Source organism: Oncorhynchus kisutch, linkage group LG5 (assembly GCF_002021735.2).
Source record: "Oncorhynchus kisutch isolate 150728-3 linkage group LG5, Okis_V2, whole genome shotgun sequence".
Taxonomy (NCBI): domain Eukaryota; kingdom Metazoa; phylum Chordata; class Actinopteri; order Salmoniformes; family Salmonidae; genus Oncorhynchus; species Oncorhynchus kisutch.
In genome coordinates, this window is record NC_034178.2 from 35,260,970 (window position 1) to 35,274,271 (window position 13,302).

The window sequence follows — 13,302 nt, forward strand, 5'->3', positions numbered from 1 at the left end:
CCCTAGCTCCTAACCCTAACATTTAACATAATTCTAACCCTAACACAAATTCTATCCTTAACCCTAAACCCCCTAGAAATAGCATTTGACCTTGTGGGGACTAACAAAATGTCAGTTGGTCAAATTTTTGTTTGTTTACTATTCTTGTGGGCACTTCTGGTCCACACACACACACACACACACACACACACACACACACACACACACACACACACACACACACACACACACACACACACACACACACACACACACACACACTAGAATCTGGAAAATAAAAAATTATCATTATCAGTATCTATGTGATGAAAGTACTATCATCGATGTCACAAGCTGTGTTTTTACACATAGGGCGTGGTCCGGCAGGGTGATTACAACACTTACCTGAGGCCGTCAGGTTTCTGTGGAATAGAGAAGATTATTAAATGACATGCAGCACAGGCAGATTCGGGGATGAGGGCATGAGTAACGCCTGCACCTGCACCTACTCAGGGTGTTTCACTGGAGCCAGGACGGTGAGAGAGTGGAAGGGGAGAGGGAAGGACGAGAAGGGGGGGTGAATTTTCAAGGACAGGGAAGATGTTGTGAAATAATATTGCGCATGTGGCTGGACAGCTGCAGAGGGAGTGAATCGCTCCATGTGCAAGAACATGAGTCATCAGGAGAGTTCCTCTGACCTAGGCTCAGACTCAAATCTTTCCCACTTCCCCCCTTCTCTCCCTCACTCCATCCATGCCTCTCCCCATTTATCACAGGTGCAAGTAGGGAAGTAAGCCAAGAGATTACACACACACACACACACACATTCTCTGCATCATCATGAGATCATGTAGCACATGTGACATACTGTTCAGAGACTTCCTTCCTGCCCTTCAACCACAGGTGGCTCCAAAGCAGAGCATTCCCTAGCATGTTGTTACTGATGACTGATGTTTCACTGCAATAGATAATGGAAGTGGCCTCATCGTCTTGGAAAATTTGAATCATCACAATGTTGCATTACTCATATGAATAAGTATAGTCTTCTTCATATTATTTCCAGCTCAAGTGGATCACTTTGCGATTGTGTTTAGGTTCAATACACCAATGTTTGTAAAAGTGTCACACAAAAACAATGAAGGTTGGCTGAGGCAAGTCGTAGTGGGTGGTTTGGATTGGCACACTCCACTGATCCTGTTGTGTTACACACTACACTGTCATTCTCCCAGAGTAAGATATGGGGAAAGCGATCTGTGAAATCTGTGAAACTATTTACATTCAAATCAAAATCAAATCAAATCAATTTTATTTGTCACATACACATGGTTAGCAGATGTTAATGCGAGTGTAGCGAAATGCTTGTGCTTCTAGTTCCGACAATGCAGTAATAACGAACAAGTAATCTAACTAACAATTCCAAAAAAAACTACTGTCTTATACACAGTGTAAGGGGATAAAGAATATGTACATAAGGATATATGAATGAGTGATGGTACAGAGCAGCATAGGCAAGATACAGTAGATGATATCGAGTACAGTATATACATATGAGATGAGTATGTAAACCAAGTGGCATAGTTAAAGTGGCTAGTGATACATGTATTACATAAGGATGCAGTCGATGATATAGAGTACAGTATCTACGTATGCATATGAGATGAATAATGTAGGGTAAGTAACATTATATAAGGTAGCATTGTTTAAAGTGGCTAGTGATATATTTACATCATTTCCCATCTATTGACACCCCCCCCATACCCCGCTCGTTTTTACACTGCTGGTACTCACTGTTTATTATCTATGCATAGTTACTTTACCCCACCTACATGTACACATAACCTCGGCTAACCTGTACCCCCGCACATTGACTCAGTACCGGTACCCCCTGTATATAGCCTTGTTATTGTTATTTTTTTTATATATATATTTTTTACTTTAGTTTATTTTGTAAATATTTTATTAACTCTATTTCTTGAAATGCATTGTTGGTTAATGGCTTGTAAGTAAGCATTTCCCACCTGCTGTATTCGGCTCATGTGACAAATTTAAATTTGATTTGATATGGGGAAAGCGATCTGTGAAATTCCCATTGATTAGGGAGGGACACCTCTTCACAGAAGGCTCACAGTGTCTCTGTCAATCATAACTACAACTTGAATACATCAGGATGCTAAACCTGCCCTCCAGGGCAGCAGGCAGCGTCATACGACCATGATGAGGCCTGTCCAATATTAGTCTGTGTGGTCCAGCCGCAGGGCCCCTCAGTGTCCCTCTCCTGCTTGTCCTCCTTTGATATCAAGAGTGGTGGAATGGAAGGGAGCGGTGCAGAGTGAGGGGTAAGGGGACAGGGGGGGGGGGCTCTCTAGTTGCCAAGCGAACACCATATGGGAAGCTCACTGGTGTTACTGGGAGCCCAGGACAGTTCCCAGAATTCACATGATAATGAAGCGGAGGGCCATTCAGAGCGCCGACCTAAAGCTGGGCCTAAGAGCTTTCGGTAGCCCCCAGCAGCCTGTAGCCTGCATACCCCGGGCCCAGCCAGCTTTTCTGCCAGGGACAAACCACCTGTTTGATTTTCCCAGGGCCTGCGAACGATAGAGGAGTGGAGAGGAGAGGATGGAGGAAGAGGGGGAGGAGGAGAAGGGCCTGCGAAGGAATGTCTCCCTCTCATTCGGTCACTGAGTGTGTACTTCCAATACACTTCCTCTTTATAATCCTACACCCCTACCCTCACGTGCACACACACACATACACACACTGGCGAGTAAAGCCCAGACGCACACACACCCCTGCTGACCCACACACACCCTCTCTCCCCCTTTGTTAACTCCCTGAAACAATCCCAGGGAGAAGAATGAACTTTCAAACTAGGGCACCTTCTGCTGCATTTAGTTTCACACAAGCGGATTCCTGGAAGTGGGTGCTGGCTTTGTGAGAAGCAGGGCGATGTCCTAGCTGAGCGTGCCTCAGACAACGTGGGAAACACAAGAGCATCATCAAGGTGCTGTTGCGGTGTGACTGTGAGAGTGGTGCTATGGCTAAGAGAGAGGGGGGAGACAGGGAAGAACAGGGAGTCAGAGGATATTAGGGGAGGGAGATGGGGGAGACAGGGAAACAGACTAGTGTCTTTAGACGTTGAGGGAATGAGGCCGTAGGGAGGGGGGATAGGGGGCTTGTAGGAGAGTCTATGTTTATGTGGTGGGTACACTCCTTTATCGTGAGAATACAGCCAACACACAGGGACAAACAGGACAGAAGGGACTGATGAGTCCTCCTTTAATGTCATCAATTAGAGGGCAAACCATCATAACTGTATCACTATTAAATCATTATAGAGTAATATGTTAAACTGTTATTACATTGGTTTTCATTGTTGTAAAACATCTTAAGAGATCTTAAGAGTTGCCACTAAAAGACAAATCTCATAGCCATGATAATTAATGACGACAAAATTTCTTTGCCTCAAGTTTTCCTGATGAAATATTTTGTTGTATTGTGTAATCAAACAGAGTAGCTCACTTCCTGTGGGCACAGGTGTGTGACTGACTGACTGTGTGTGTTGCTTAGTGGACACCTACAGTTTCCTACGTGGAGAGGGCAGGGCGGGATTCCTTTAGTCTAACCTGAAACGGTGCCTTGCTGGGGGCTAAACACCTGCACTCCACTCCCAGGCTGAGGGCGAGGCCTAACATAGGGCACTGTGCTGTGGTACCCCACGTCACACCACCTCACCTAACACTGTATTTTGTTACTGTGCTTCCCACACTGAGGGTGTTCTTTCTAACACTGTGTTCAGGGCAGGTAGAAAGGGAAGCCTGCACAGAATACAAAGCAATAATAAAAAGCAATGTAGGTCTGTTGACTATAACTCACACTCACACCTGTTTCTCTTGTGCCTCCTCTTCAGAAAAAGGTGGAGGATGAATGGAATGGACGTAGGATCTGCAACATCCAATACCATCATGACTGGGATGTTCATTCAACATAGCTTGGATAAACAAAAGCAATAAACAAGAGAGGGAACCTTGGCCCATCATAGCCCTTTCAGAAGTGTAGAAATGTCAAGGGCCTCATGGGAGAGAAACAAAAAACCAACACCCAAATAACCTGATTATATACATGCCACAATCTGTTCACTGTCAATGGCAGAGCTCATTTGTCAAGCCCATCCAAAAGGTTGGTTCTCAGACAACTCGCACAATACCCACTGACAAACAGGAGGGCTCTCCTTTTAGCCGAGCCTGCCACCGGGAAGCCGATCTGAAGTATTAATCTTTGGGTGGAACAGCGGAGGAGAGGGCTCAGCCTGGCCCAGCCATTGTCCCCAGGCCTGGGCCCTCTGAATGGGGCTTTGTGAGCTCCCCAGCTGCCACTGTCCAGGCTCCATCTTTAGGGTTTGGCTCCCATGTCCCCTGGCTGTGCTGACTGGAGACCTCTGTGCAGCTGTGGGGATGTGTGTGTGATAGAGAGAGAGGTCAGGTGACTGACTGTTTGTCACACAAATGAATACACAACACAGCCTACACAGAGGCACTCACGCATCATCTGAAAGCCAGGCTCTCTATGTTAAAAGTTAAATATTCTCAATTATGAGTACATGCCTATGTTACTGAAACTGGTTTTGAAAAGCCTCAGAGACATTAATCCCAAAACATTTGATCTAATTTTGAATTCAATGTCTTGATGCCTCCTCCACACATATCATCTCTGTCATATCATTTAACATAGATATGACAAGGTCCCAGTGTGTAGGCATGTAGCTAGATCAGTGGAGGAAAAATAACCCAATTTTCCTACTTGAGTAAATGTAAAGATGCCATAATAGAAAATGACTCAAGTAAAAGTGAAAGTTAGCCAGTAAAACACAACTTGAGTAAACGTCTAAAAGTATCTGTTTTTAAATATACTTAAGTATCTAAAGTCAAAGTAAATGCTATAAATAATTTCAAATTTCTTATATTAAGATTTCCATAAAAACGTTTCCATAAAAAATGTTAGTTTTTTTTTTACGGATAGCCAGTGGCACACTTCAACACTATGATATTATTTACAAACAAAGCATTTGTGTTTAGTGAGTCAGAGGCTAAAGGGACGACCGCATCCTTGATCCTTCTCTTGATAAGTGCGTGAATTGGACCATTTTCCTGTCCATTCGAAATGTAACAAGTACTTTTGGGTGTCAGGGAAAATTTATTGGAGTAAAAAGTTTATTTTTTCCTTCGGAATATAGTGAAGTAAAAGTAAAAGTTGTAAAAAATATAAACAGTAAAATACAAAAGCCCCAAAAAACTACTTAAGTAGTACTTTAAAGTATTTTTACTTAGTTACTTTACACCACTTAGCTAGATGACTAGGAGCCATCCATGTCCAGTTGAATGCGCTATGCAGCCTGAGGTGAGGATGGGCTCTGCTCTGGGGAGGCAGAGGAAGCTGTCTGGTTGAGCTGATGATTTTCAGCAGCAGCACTTTGTTTGCCCTTTATCTTCCTCCCTGCTGGTGGTGACAGCTGCCCAGCAGCAATGGGCCCTGGTCCCCACAGTCCTCCATAGTCCTCCCCCTGCTGCCCAGCTGTGAACAGCTGGTCCCCCCTAACGGATCCACTGGACCTGGGCCCCACTGTCTATATGTCTGTCTGTGTGGGGGCCATGTAGGCCAAACACAGGCCCTATTCACAGATAGCATAGCAGACCACTGGAGGAGCTGCTAATGACTAGGCCTCATTAGGAAGACATCACAGTTTCTAAAGAGGTGAAACCATTGTTCCCCCTCTGGAGAGGTAGAGCTGCAGGGTCGCATGCAGTACAATGGATTGGAACACCATATCAGGTTTATTACCTATGCTCAATACAGAACACAGAACAGCACCTTCTCCATGGAGCACAGTGCTGTGAACCAGATTCACTTTAGAGAGGCCAATATGTTGCAGATGAGCAAGAGGAGAGATAGGGGGGGGGGGGGGGGGTCCAGGGACGGAAGGAACTCTGGCATTATTAGATTTGCAGCAAGCCATAACACTGTCTCCCATTGTGTGTCCACCCACCAATGCCCTCCCCCAAACCCCTGACCGTAGAACACTCCCCCTCGCTAAAACTCTCTCCAGGCAATTGCCAGTGGAGTGGAAAGTATTCCAGAGTACAATGCCGATGCTCTGAATGGGTGCTTTTGCATGCCACCAGTGCGCTGTCACCAGCAGATGGGGAGCTAATTAGAAGCCATTAAAGGGCTTTGATAGTGTGTGTGGGAACCAGGCGGAGGCAGGGGGTTAGGCTGGGGTCCGCTGGTCCCACTGTGAATGTGCAGGCACACAAGCTGCTGCTGGCTGCAAAGTGCCCAAACTGTGCTTGTCCCTGAGTGTGAGGGAGAGGGTAGCCATCCCCAGTCCAGGGCCAAGGATACAGTCCAAGACATCTGTGGGACTGGATGGATCTCTATTGTGCAGCACTTACTATCAGTCTACACAACTCTTATATAATCTAGAGATTTGCCAGTATCAAAGTCCACAAGACTGCTATGATAAACAGCAAATATAGCCATACATACAGTGACCGTTCAGACGCTCCAGACCTTTCAGCAGAAAGCCGGTTCTGCTGATGACACATCTGTGAACAGGGGCTGCCCTGTCATTGGACAGGATGTGACCGAATCCCCACGGCCAGGAACTCATTAGAGGCCAATCTCCCCAGGGGGACACCAGGGCTGACCAGGCTAGAGCAGGGCAAAGCAGAGCAGAGCAAAGCAGGACAGTCACCACAGGGAACAGGAGGGAACCAATAAAAAACAAACCCATTGAGTAAGCAGAAATTACACACTCAGCCCAACCACCCCATCTTGCAGGCACTTATTATCATCTTTATTTCCCCTGCTCCTAATGTGTCTCAATCACTATCAACAATACACATTTGACATTGACTATCACACACCATGTATTCCTGACACCACACCCCACCACTCCCATATGAGTGGCGATGCTCGTCTCCACACATCTGCACAGGTGTGATCATTATCGACCAAACAGGAAGAGCCAGACTGGGAATTGCAAACTAATCCCACAGCTGCAGGAAGATGGTGTGTGTGTGTGCGTGTGTGTCTGTGTGCATCTGTGTCTGTCTGTGTGAGTCTGTGTGTGTGTGTCTGTGTGTTTTTGTTTTACTATCCCTGTGGGGATCGGAAGTCTACACAAGGTTAGTAAAACAAGGAGAATTCAGACAAGTGGGGGAATTTTGCCGGTCCCTACAAGGAAAAAGGCTATTTTAGGCTTAGGGGTTAGGTTTAGGGTTACAATTAGGGTTAGGGGTTAGGGTTAGGTTTAGGAGTTTCGGATTAGGGGTTAGGGAAAATAGGATTTTGAATGGGAATCAATTGTTTATTCCCACAAGATTAGAAAAATAATGTGTGTTTTGCTTCTTCTCAATTAAATTTCATCATAAAATAAATTCTACTATATGATGTCATGTTATATGTTTGAATGATAATCGTTAAGTGTGAAGTCTACAATCAAAAATGATATCCCACATTATTGTTGACTCCTAGAATTAGAAGATCCATGTTTCAGGAAGCCCTATGAGCAGTAGCTATTGTTCCATGGTAATTATAACAGTAGCAACAGGGTTAATACCGAATGTCCTTTCCCCTCTGATCTCCAGCTTTCCCCTCACTACATCCTGCACTTTGCTTTTGTGGAACTACTTTCTGTAGCAATAAAGAGGGTGTATTAGCCAATACACTTTCCCTGTCCAAATGGCACAATTTACTACAGTATAGTGACAAATCTGTGGGGAAAAGTTTCTGTTCTGGCACAAACTGTTGAAAACACTGCTGCACTGTACACAGTGTTCCTTCTAAGCAACAGACTGCAACTGTTGCATATCAGCCTTTTTGATAGATGCTCTAATAGCATGTTTACATTGATACGTTCAGAATACAATGCACAAAGATTAAATACAACGTGGGATCAGATTTTTACTATATGTCATTAAAATTAATTTGGCAATTAAATGCCTGTTTGCATTTCAGTATTAACTCAAATGAATGAATGAATGACCATGGAAAACAGGGTTTAGGGTAGTTGGATGGTGGTGAGGGGCATTGCCATTCTGTCAGTTAAAATCAGGAGCTAATTTCCTTCACTTTTCTTTCCTCTCATCTGTTTCTTCCCTTTTCCCTCTTCCCTCTCTCTGTCCTTGCCTTGATGTGCTGTAAACAGGCTAAAAAGGGCCCAGCTGTGTAGAGTTATTGTTGGTGTCAATAGGAAGTGCTGATAGCTTTTGCAGCTGAACAAAAGCTGGATGAGGGGAGTGGAGGGGCGCTCCAGACACTGTGGCTCCAGCCTAGATTCTCTCCCACAATCCCTTCACCGCACTCCCATTGTTCTGGCAGCCGCCCCCCCCCCCTTCCCCCCTCCGCCCTGTCAGCTGCAACCTGGGACAGAGTGCAAAAAAATACAATACTAAATTACGTTTAAGACAGTAGGCTAAAATTACTTTAAACGGACTATTTTCTGCTTTTAATTCGTTTTTTCCATAGTTTTTCTAGTGATATCTAGGCTAATTTGCATACATATAGGCTAATTGCAATAAGTCGCTTCTTCAAAAAGTTTATTTCAATTTTATAACTAAACCCATTGCTATAGGGTTCAACATAAGTTAACTATTATCATTAGTAAGAACAAAGTTATGGAACTTTTTTAACTTGCGGCAGTAGCTCCTACATTTGTTTTAAAAATGTTGCATATTATATCATTGTATAACACTTTTTGAAAAAAACTTTTATTGGAAATTCTAGCTTTTAGAAAAGCTGCATGTTTCATATAAGATATTTAGCTGGTTATGCTGCTGTGTGTTGATTTTAGGAGACATTCACATACAGCCTCCATAGAGTTTCATGTGAAGGAATGCTGCCGCAATTTATCCTATCAATTTGCGTACAAATGCGGTACAAATGCATGGTTTCACTTTACAGCGCTCGCTCTTTCTCTTTCTTATTCGTTTCCTAAAATACTATGCTTGAGTAAACTGGCGAGAATGACCGTTTGCAGGTGTTGCGGGGCGGTAATCTCATCAAAGTGATTTAAAGTGATAAATTAATTATCAACTCTGATGCCAGTTTGTTCTCAGGGTTTGCGCGTGGTTAGTGCATTATGGGATCCTTGGGACGTCCATACCCTAACCATAACTCTTTACCTAACCCTAATCTTAAATATTTGAAATGTCAACGTCCCAAGGATTCGAAATAGCATGGACCGTTGGCGCTCTACTCAGGTGAACAGTGGAGTGCGAGGCTGTTGTTTGAGGTCTCCATAGCGACCGCCCGCTCGGCGCCAGGCTGACAGGCGTCAAGGCTCCGATGAATGGGTGACGTCACGGCGCTGGCGCCTGCCTGTCTGCCTTGGCTTGTTTGGACAATCTGGGGAAAGATTCAGAACAGAGCAATGCAATTTCAATGTGCACACAAGGCTGAGCACACACGGAGAACATGTGAAGGAATCCGTGAAGTGGCTCACAGGGGCTTCCCTCATGAGAGGAAAAAGAGAGTCTGTGCTAAAAAGTGCAGTTTGTAAGTATAAAGAAAGCTTAGTGTGACTTTTAACACACATTCTCAGCCAGCTATGGTGAATAACGGGAGAAAGTGCGCCAAAGACAGACATGTAGGCGGGACCTATAAATACATTTTATAATAAATAATAACTAATGCTACACTAAATTGTGAATGTTGTTTTCCCCCTTGTGTGTAAAGTTCTGAATCATAAATTGTACACATGAGTGTTATAGATATAGAGCTAATTGTTTGAATGGACTTTAATCATATTACACCATACCCAATGGTAATAAACCAGTTATTATTCATAGTCTGAATATTTCTTCATTTATGGCACCTTTATAACGTGGTCATCTAAGGTGCCCTCTAACTGTTGGGTGGGCAAGTCTCAGGCGCTATGGTTATTATCACCAGCCATTCATCCCATCCGACACACAGCACATATACCCCCATATCCATACACAACACCAACCCTTCAGTGTCCCCAGGCACTCTACACCTGCAGAGTCCCCAAGCCATGGCCAGCTGGATTCCCACATAGGCCCATCACCCGTAAAAAAATACACATTTGTTTCCATCTGTAACGCCTTCTCTCAAACATATTCTAAATCCTTAAAATCAGGCGCAGGGTCCCATTGGCTAAGAAAACAGTTGTGAAACGTCCTAGCACTAACACGGCTGCGCTATAGGCCCTCGCTCCGCAAGCAGGACAAGTTTGGGCACGCCCCCAAGTCCTAGTCTTATAAATTCAAGGCGGTACACTCGTGCGTTGTTGAGAACTGTCAACATTGCTGAGACAATATTCCCATTACTACTAAAAATACTTTTGGAGCCTTTGCTAATCTCTATAGCTTTTACACACCATCTTTTTATTATCTTTGGAAACTACAGCTACACCTTCAGCCAATATGAAGGTTGTCGGACCTACCTGCGCACTGAAGAGTAAGGTTGGCGGCGAGGACATGGTGCGGTGTCTCGCGGACCAGAGCCTGTCCATCTCCAAATGCAAGATCCCGCTGCTGGACGAGCAGATGACCGTCTTTCTGCAAGACATGAACAGCTGCTACAGCAAGCTGAAGGAGCTGGTACCTACTCTGCCCACCAACAAGAAGGCCAGCAAGGTGGAGATCCTCCAGCACGTCATTGACTACATCTGGGACCTGCAGGTCGAGCTGGATGAACCGGAGAAGAGTCGTCAGCAGAGCAGCGTGCCCCGCACACCTCTGACCACCCTGAATGCAGAGCTGGCAAGCATCACTGTCGAGGTAAATATCACTCTGACATGCCTTTATGAGTTTCTGTAAGAGCTACCTAGTGTCTCCCAATATCTGACCTAACTGTTGGAAGTAGCCTAAATATGAATAGTCTGTAGCCGTGCGTAAAGTTGGTTTATAACAGTGAATAGTTATGTTGCATTGAAATTAGTAGACAAGTACTTTCACAGCAAACACGGACCTAACGTTTGTATCTTCTCTCTCCAGAATGGATGCTCGGATGACAGAATCATGTGCCGCTAGACTTCTCGGAGCATCGCCCCCTGTATCGTTCCAGAGCGAGCACCACGAAGAAAGAACAAGGTTACATTATGTGACATTCGATCACAAACAAATCTTGAGCCAAGTAGGGAAGTTGCAAACTCCCATGCTAGAAAATACTTTTGATGGACATTCTCAAGAAGAGGGGAACTGTCACTCAAGGCATTCGATCCATCCCGAGGTCTCTGATCTCATGGAGACTAGTGGGTCGTAATAGACTGTGTTAGTCATGGGACCATGGCAGTTACTGCAAACAGCTTCGCCTGTTGTGTTGACTTTCTCAAGAAAGACAACGTTTCTCTTACGTTTTGTAAAACATGTATGAAATTCAAAATTTTGTAAAATAAAATGTATTCATTTTCTCAGTATCCTGAGCGACAAAATGTATTGTATATTACAATGCCACACTATGTGAAAAATATTGTTGTTTTTTTACAATGTACCTTCATGGTGTTTTTATTAAAATAAGGCAATTATTTTAAACATTGCTTTTGATGTTTATGGTCTGTGTGTGTGTGTCACATATCATTACCCCATCACATTTACAGTTAGCCATTATACATTTACTATCGTGTTTACAAGTGCACATAAGATGATGTACAGGCTGAGAGAAAAGGGAAACAAACATTCCCTGAACTGTCAATAACTATTCAGAATTAGCTGTCCCAGCTCCTGAAATGAAATTGGACCACCGCTGGTAGCCTACATAATGACTTAACAGTTAACTTGTACTTTGCTTTTATAGGCCTCGTTAACATATCAAATAACACGGCGAAGTCTTGAGCGTTGAGTCAAAATGTCTTGACGGTATTGACAATGATAACTAGCATGCAGAAAATATGTGCGGAATTGTATATAATGTTATGCACTCACTGTCAAAACACATTAGGAAAGGTATAGGCAAGTTTTCGGTCTAATCAGGAATTCATCAAAAATAGATAAATTGGGATATACTATAAAACACTGAAATCAATAATTGTGTTTTAGTTCAGGATCCTTTTTTATTTCGGAAAGGCAGGGGTTAAATCGGCAATTCTTTAAAATATTTATTCTGTCTCCCCTGGTGCAATGTTTTTCCCATTTCCCTGCGGTGCGATGCGCACAGCTGCAGCCCCGGCGTTCTGAGGCACGGCCAGTGTGTGATTGTGTTTGTGTGATAGCTTTGTGCCAAGGGCAGGGGAGGGCGACGGGGCCCAGACTGAGCGGCGCCTCCGCACACCTGGGGAAGTTCAGGTTAAATAGCTCCACATTCCTCAACACACAGCTGATTGAAACATTAACAAACAGTACTCCACGAGCCAGGCCGCAGATGGGCCGGGCGCTCTGCCAAGAAAGAGACTCGCTCTCTGTTATAGATTATATTCCCACACATAGGAGACATACAGCTATTAATATATACTTTTCACTTTTTTATTTGTGTTAAGAAACATAGAACTAAACTAAATAAGTGTGACTATTTAAAATTGAATGTGTGTTATGTAGGTCTATGCTTAGTAGTGGATTAAATGCCAATGTTTATTTTTTATTTTACCCCCTTTTCTCCCCAATTTTGTGATATCCAATTGCGATCTTGTCTCATCGCTGCAACTTCCAAACTGGCTCGGGAGAGGCAAAGGTCGAGTCATGCAACCTCTGAAACATGACCCGCCAAACCGCACTTCTTAACACCCGCCTGCTTAACCTGGAAGCCAGTTGCACCAATGTGTCGGGGGAAACACCATTCAAGTGATGACCAAAATCAGCCTGCAGGCACCTGGCCCACCACAAGGAGTCGCTAGAGTGCGATGAGCCAAGTAAAGCCCCCCCCAAAACCCGGAAGGCGCTGGACCACTTGTGCGCTGCCGTATGGGTCTCCTGGACACAGGCCTGTTGTGATACAGCCTGGGATCGAACCTGGGTCTGTAGTGACGCCTCAAGCACTACAATGCTGTGCTTTAGACCGCTGCGCTACTCGGGAGGCCCCATATGCCAGTGTTTTTATACGTATATTCTTTCAACAATGATAATTTCACATTTGATTTGACTTTTCAATCACACATTCTTTCAGAGGAAGTTTACGAGCCCTCTTACATAATTCTGCCTCGGAATGTTGGATAGGCTACAGATAGGGCATATCCTACACAGTGGTATAACCAACATCGCATATTTGCTTTAATTACATCCTTTATCTAGGAGTGTGGGTGGGTAGCCAGCCAGGCAATGAGTGTGTAGCCTGTTAGTCTATGTTTTTTGGAATGCCTTATAATATACTGCT

At 44.2% G+C, this 13,302-nt stretch overlaps 1 protein-coding gene across 1 annotated transcript; it reads left to right on the forward strand.

The window, feature by feature from the left end:
• The first annotated feature begins 10,281 nt into the window (after window positions 1-10,281).
• Window positions 10,282-11,536, forward strand: LOC109890967 (DNA-binding protein inhibitor ID-1-like). Its single transcript, XM_020483164.2, has 2 exons — window positions 10,282-10,778; window positions 10,995-11,536. Exons 1-2 carry the CDS (start codon window positions 10,422-10,424, stop codon window positions 11,028-11,030), a joined length of 393 nt encoding a protein of 130 aa, XP_020338753.1. The 5' UTR covers window positions 10,282-10,421; the 3' UTR covers window positions 11,031-11,536.
• The last annotated feature ends 1,766 nt before the right edge of the window (window positions 11,537-13,302 follow it).

Bases quoted from the DNA above. Each gene is read 5' to 3' on its own strand.
- LOC109890967 (XM_020483164.2), top strand. From the start codon at position 10,422: ATGAAGGTTGTCGGACCTACCTGCGCACTGAAGAGTAAGGTTGGCGGC. The intron at 10,779-10,994 runs GTAAATATCACT...TTCTCTCTCCAG, and splicing joins TGGCAAGCATCACTGTCGAG to AATGGATGCTCGGATGACAG.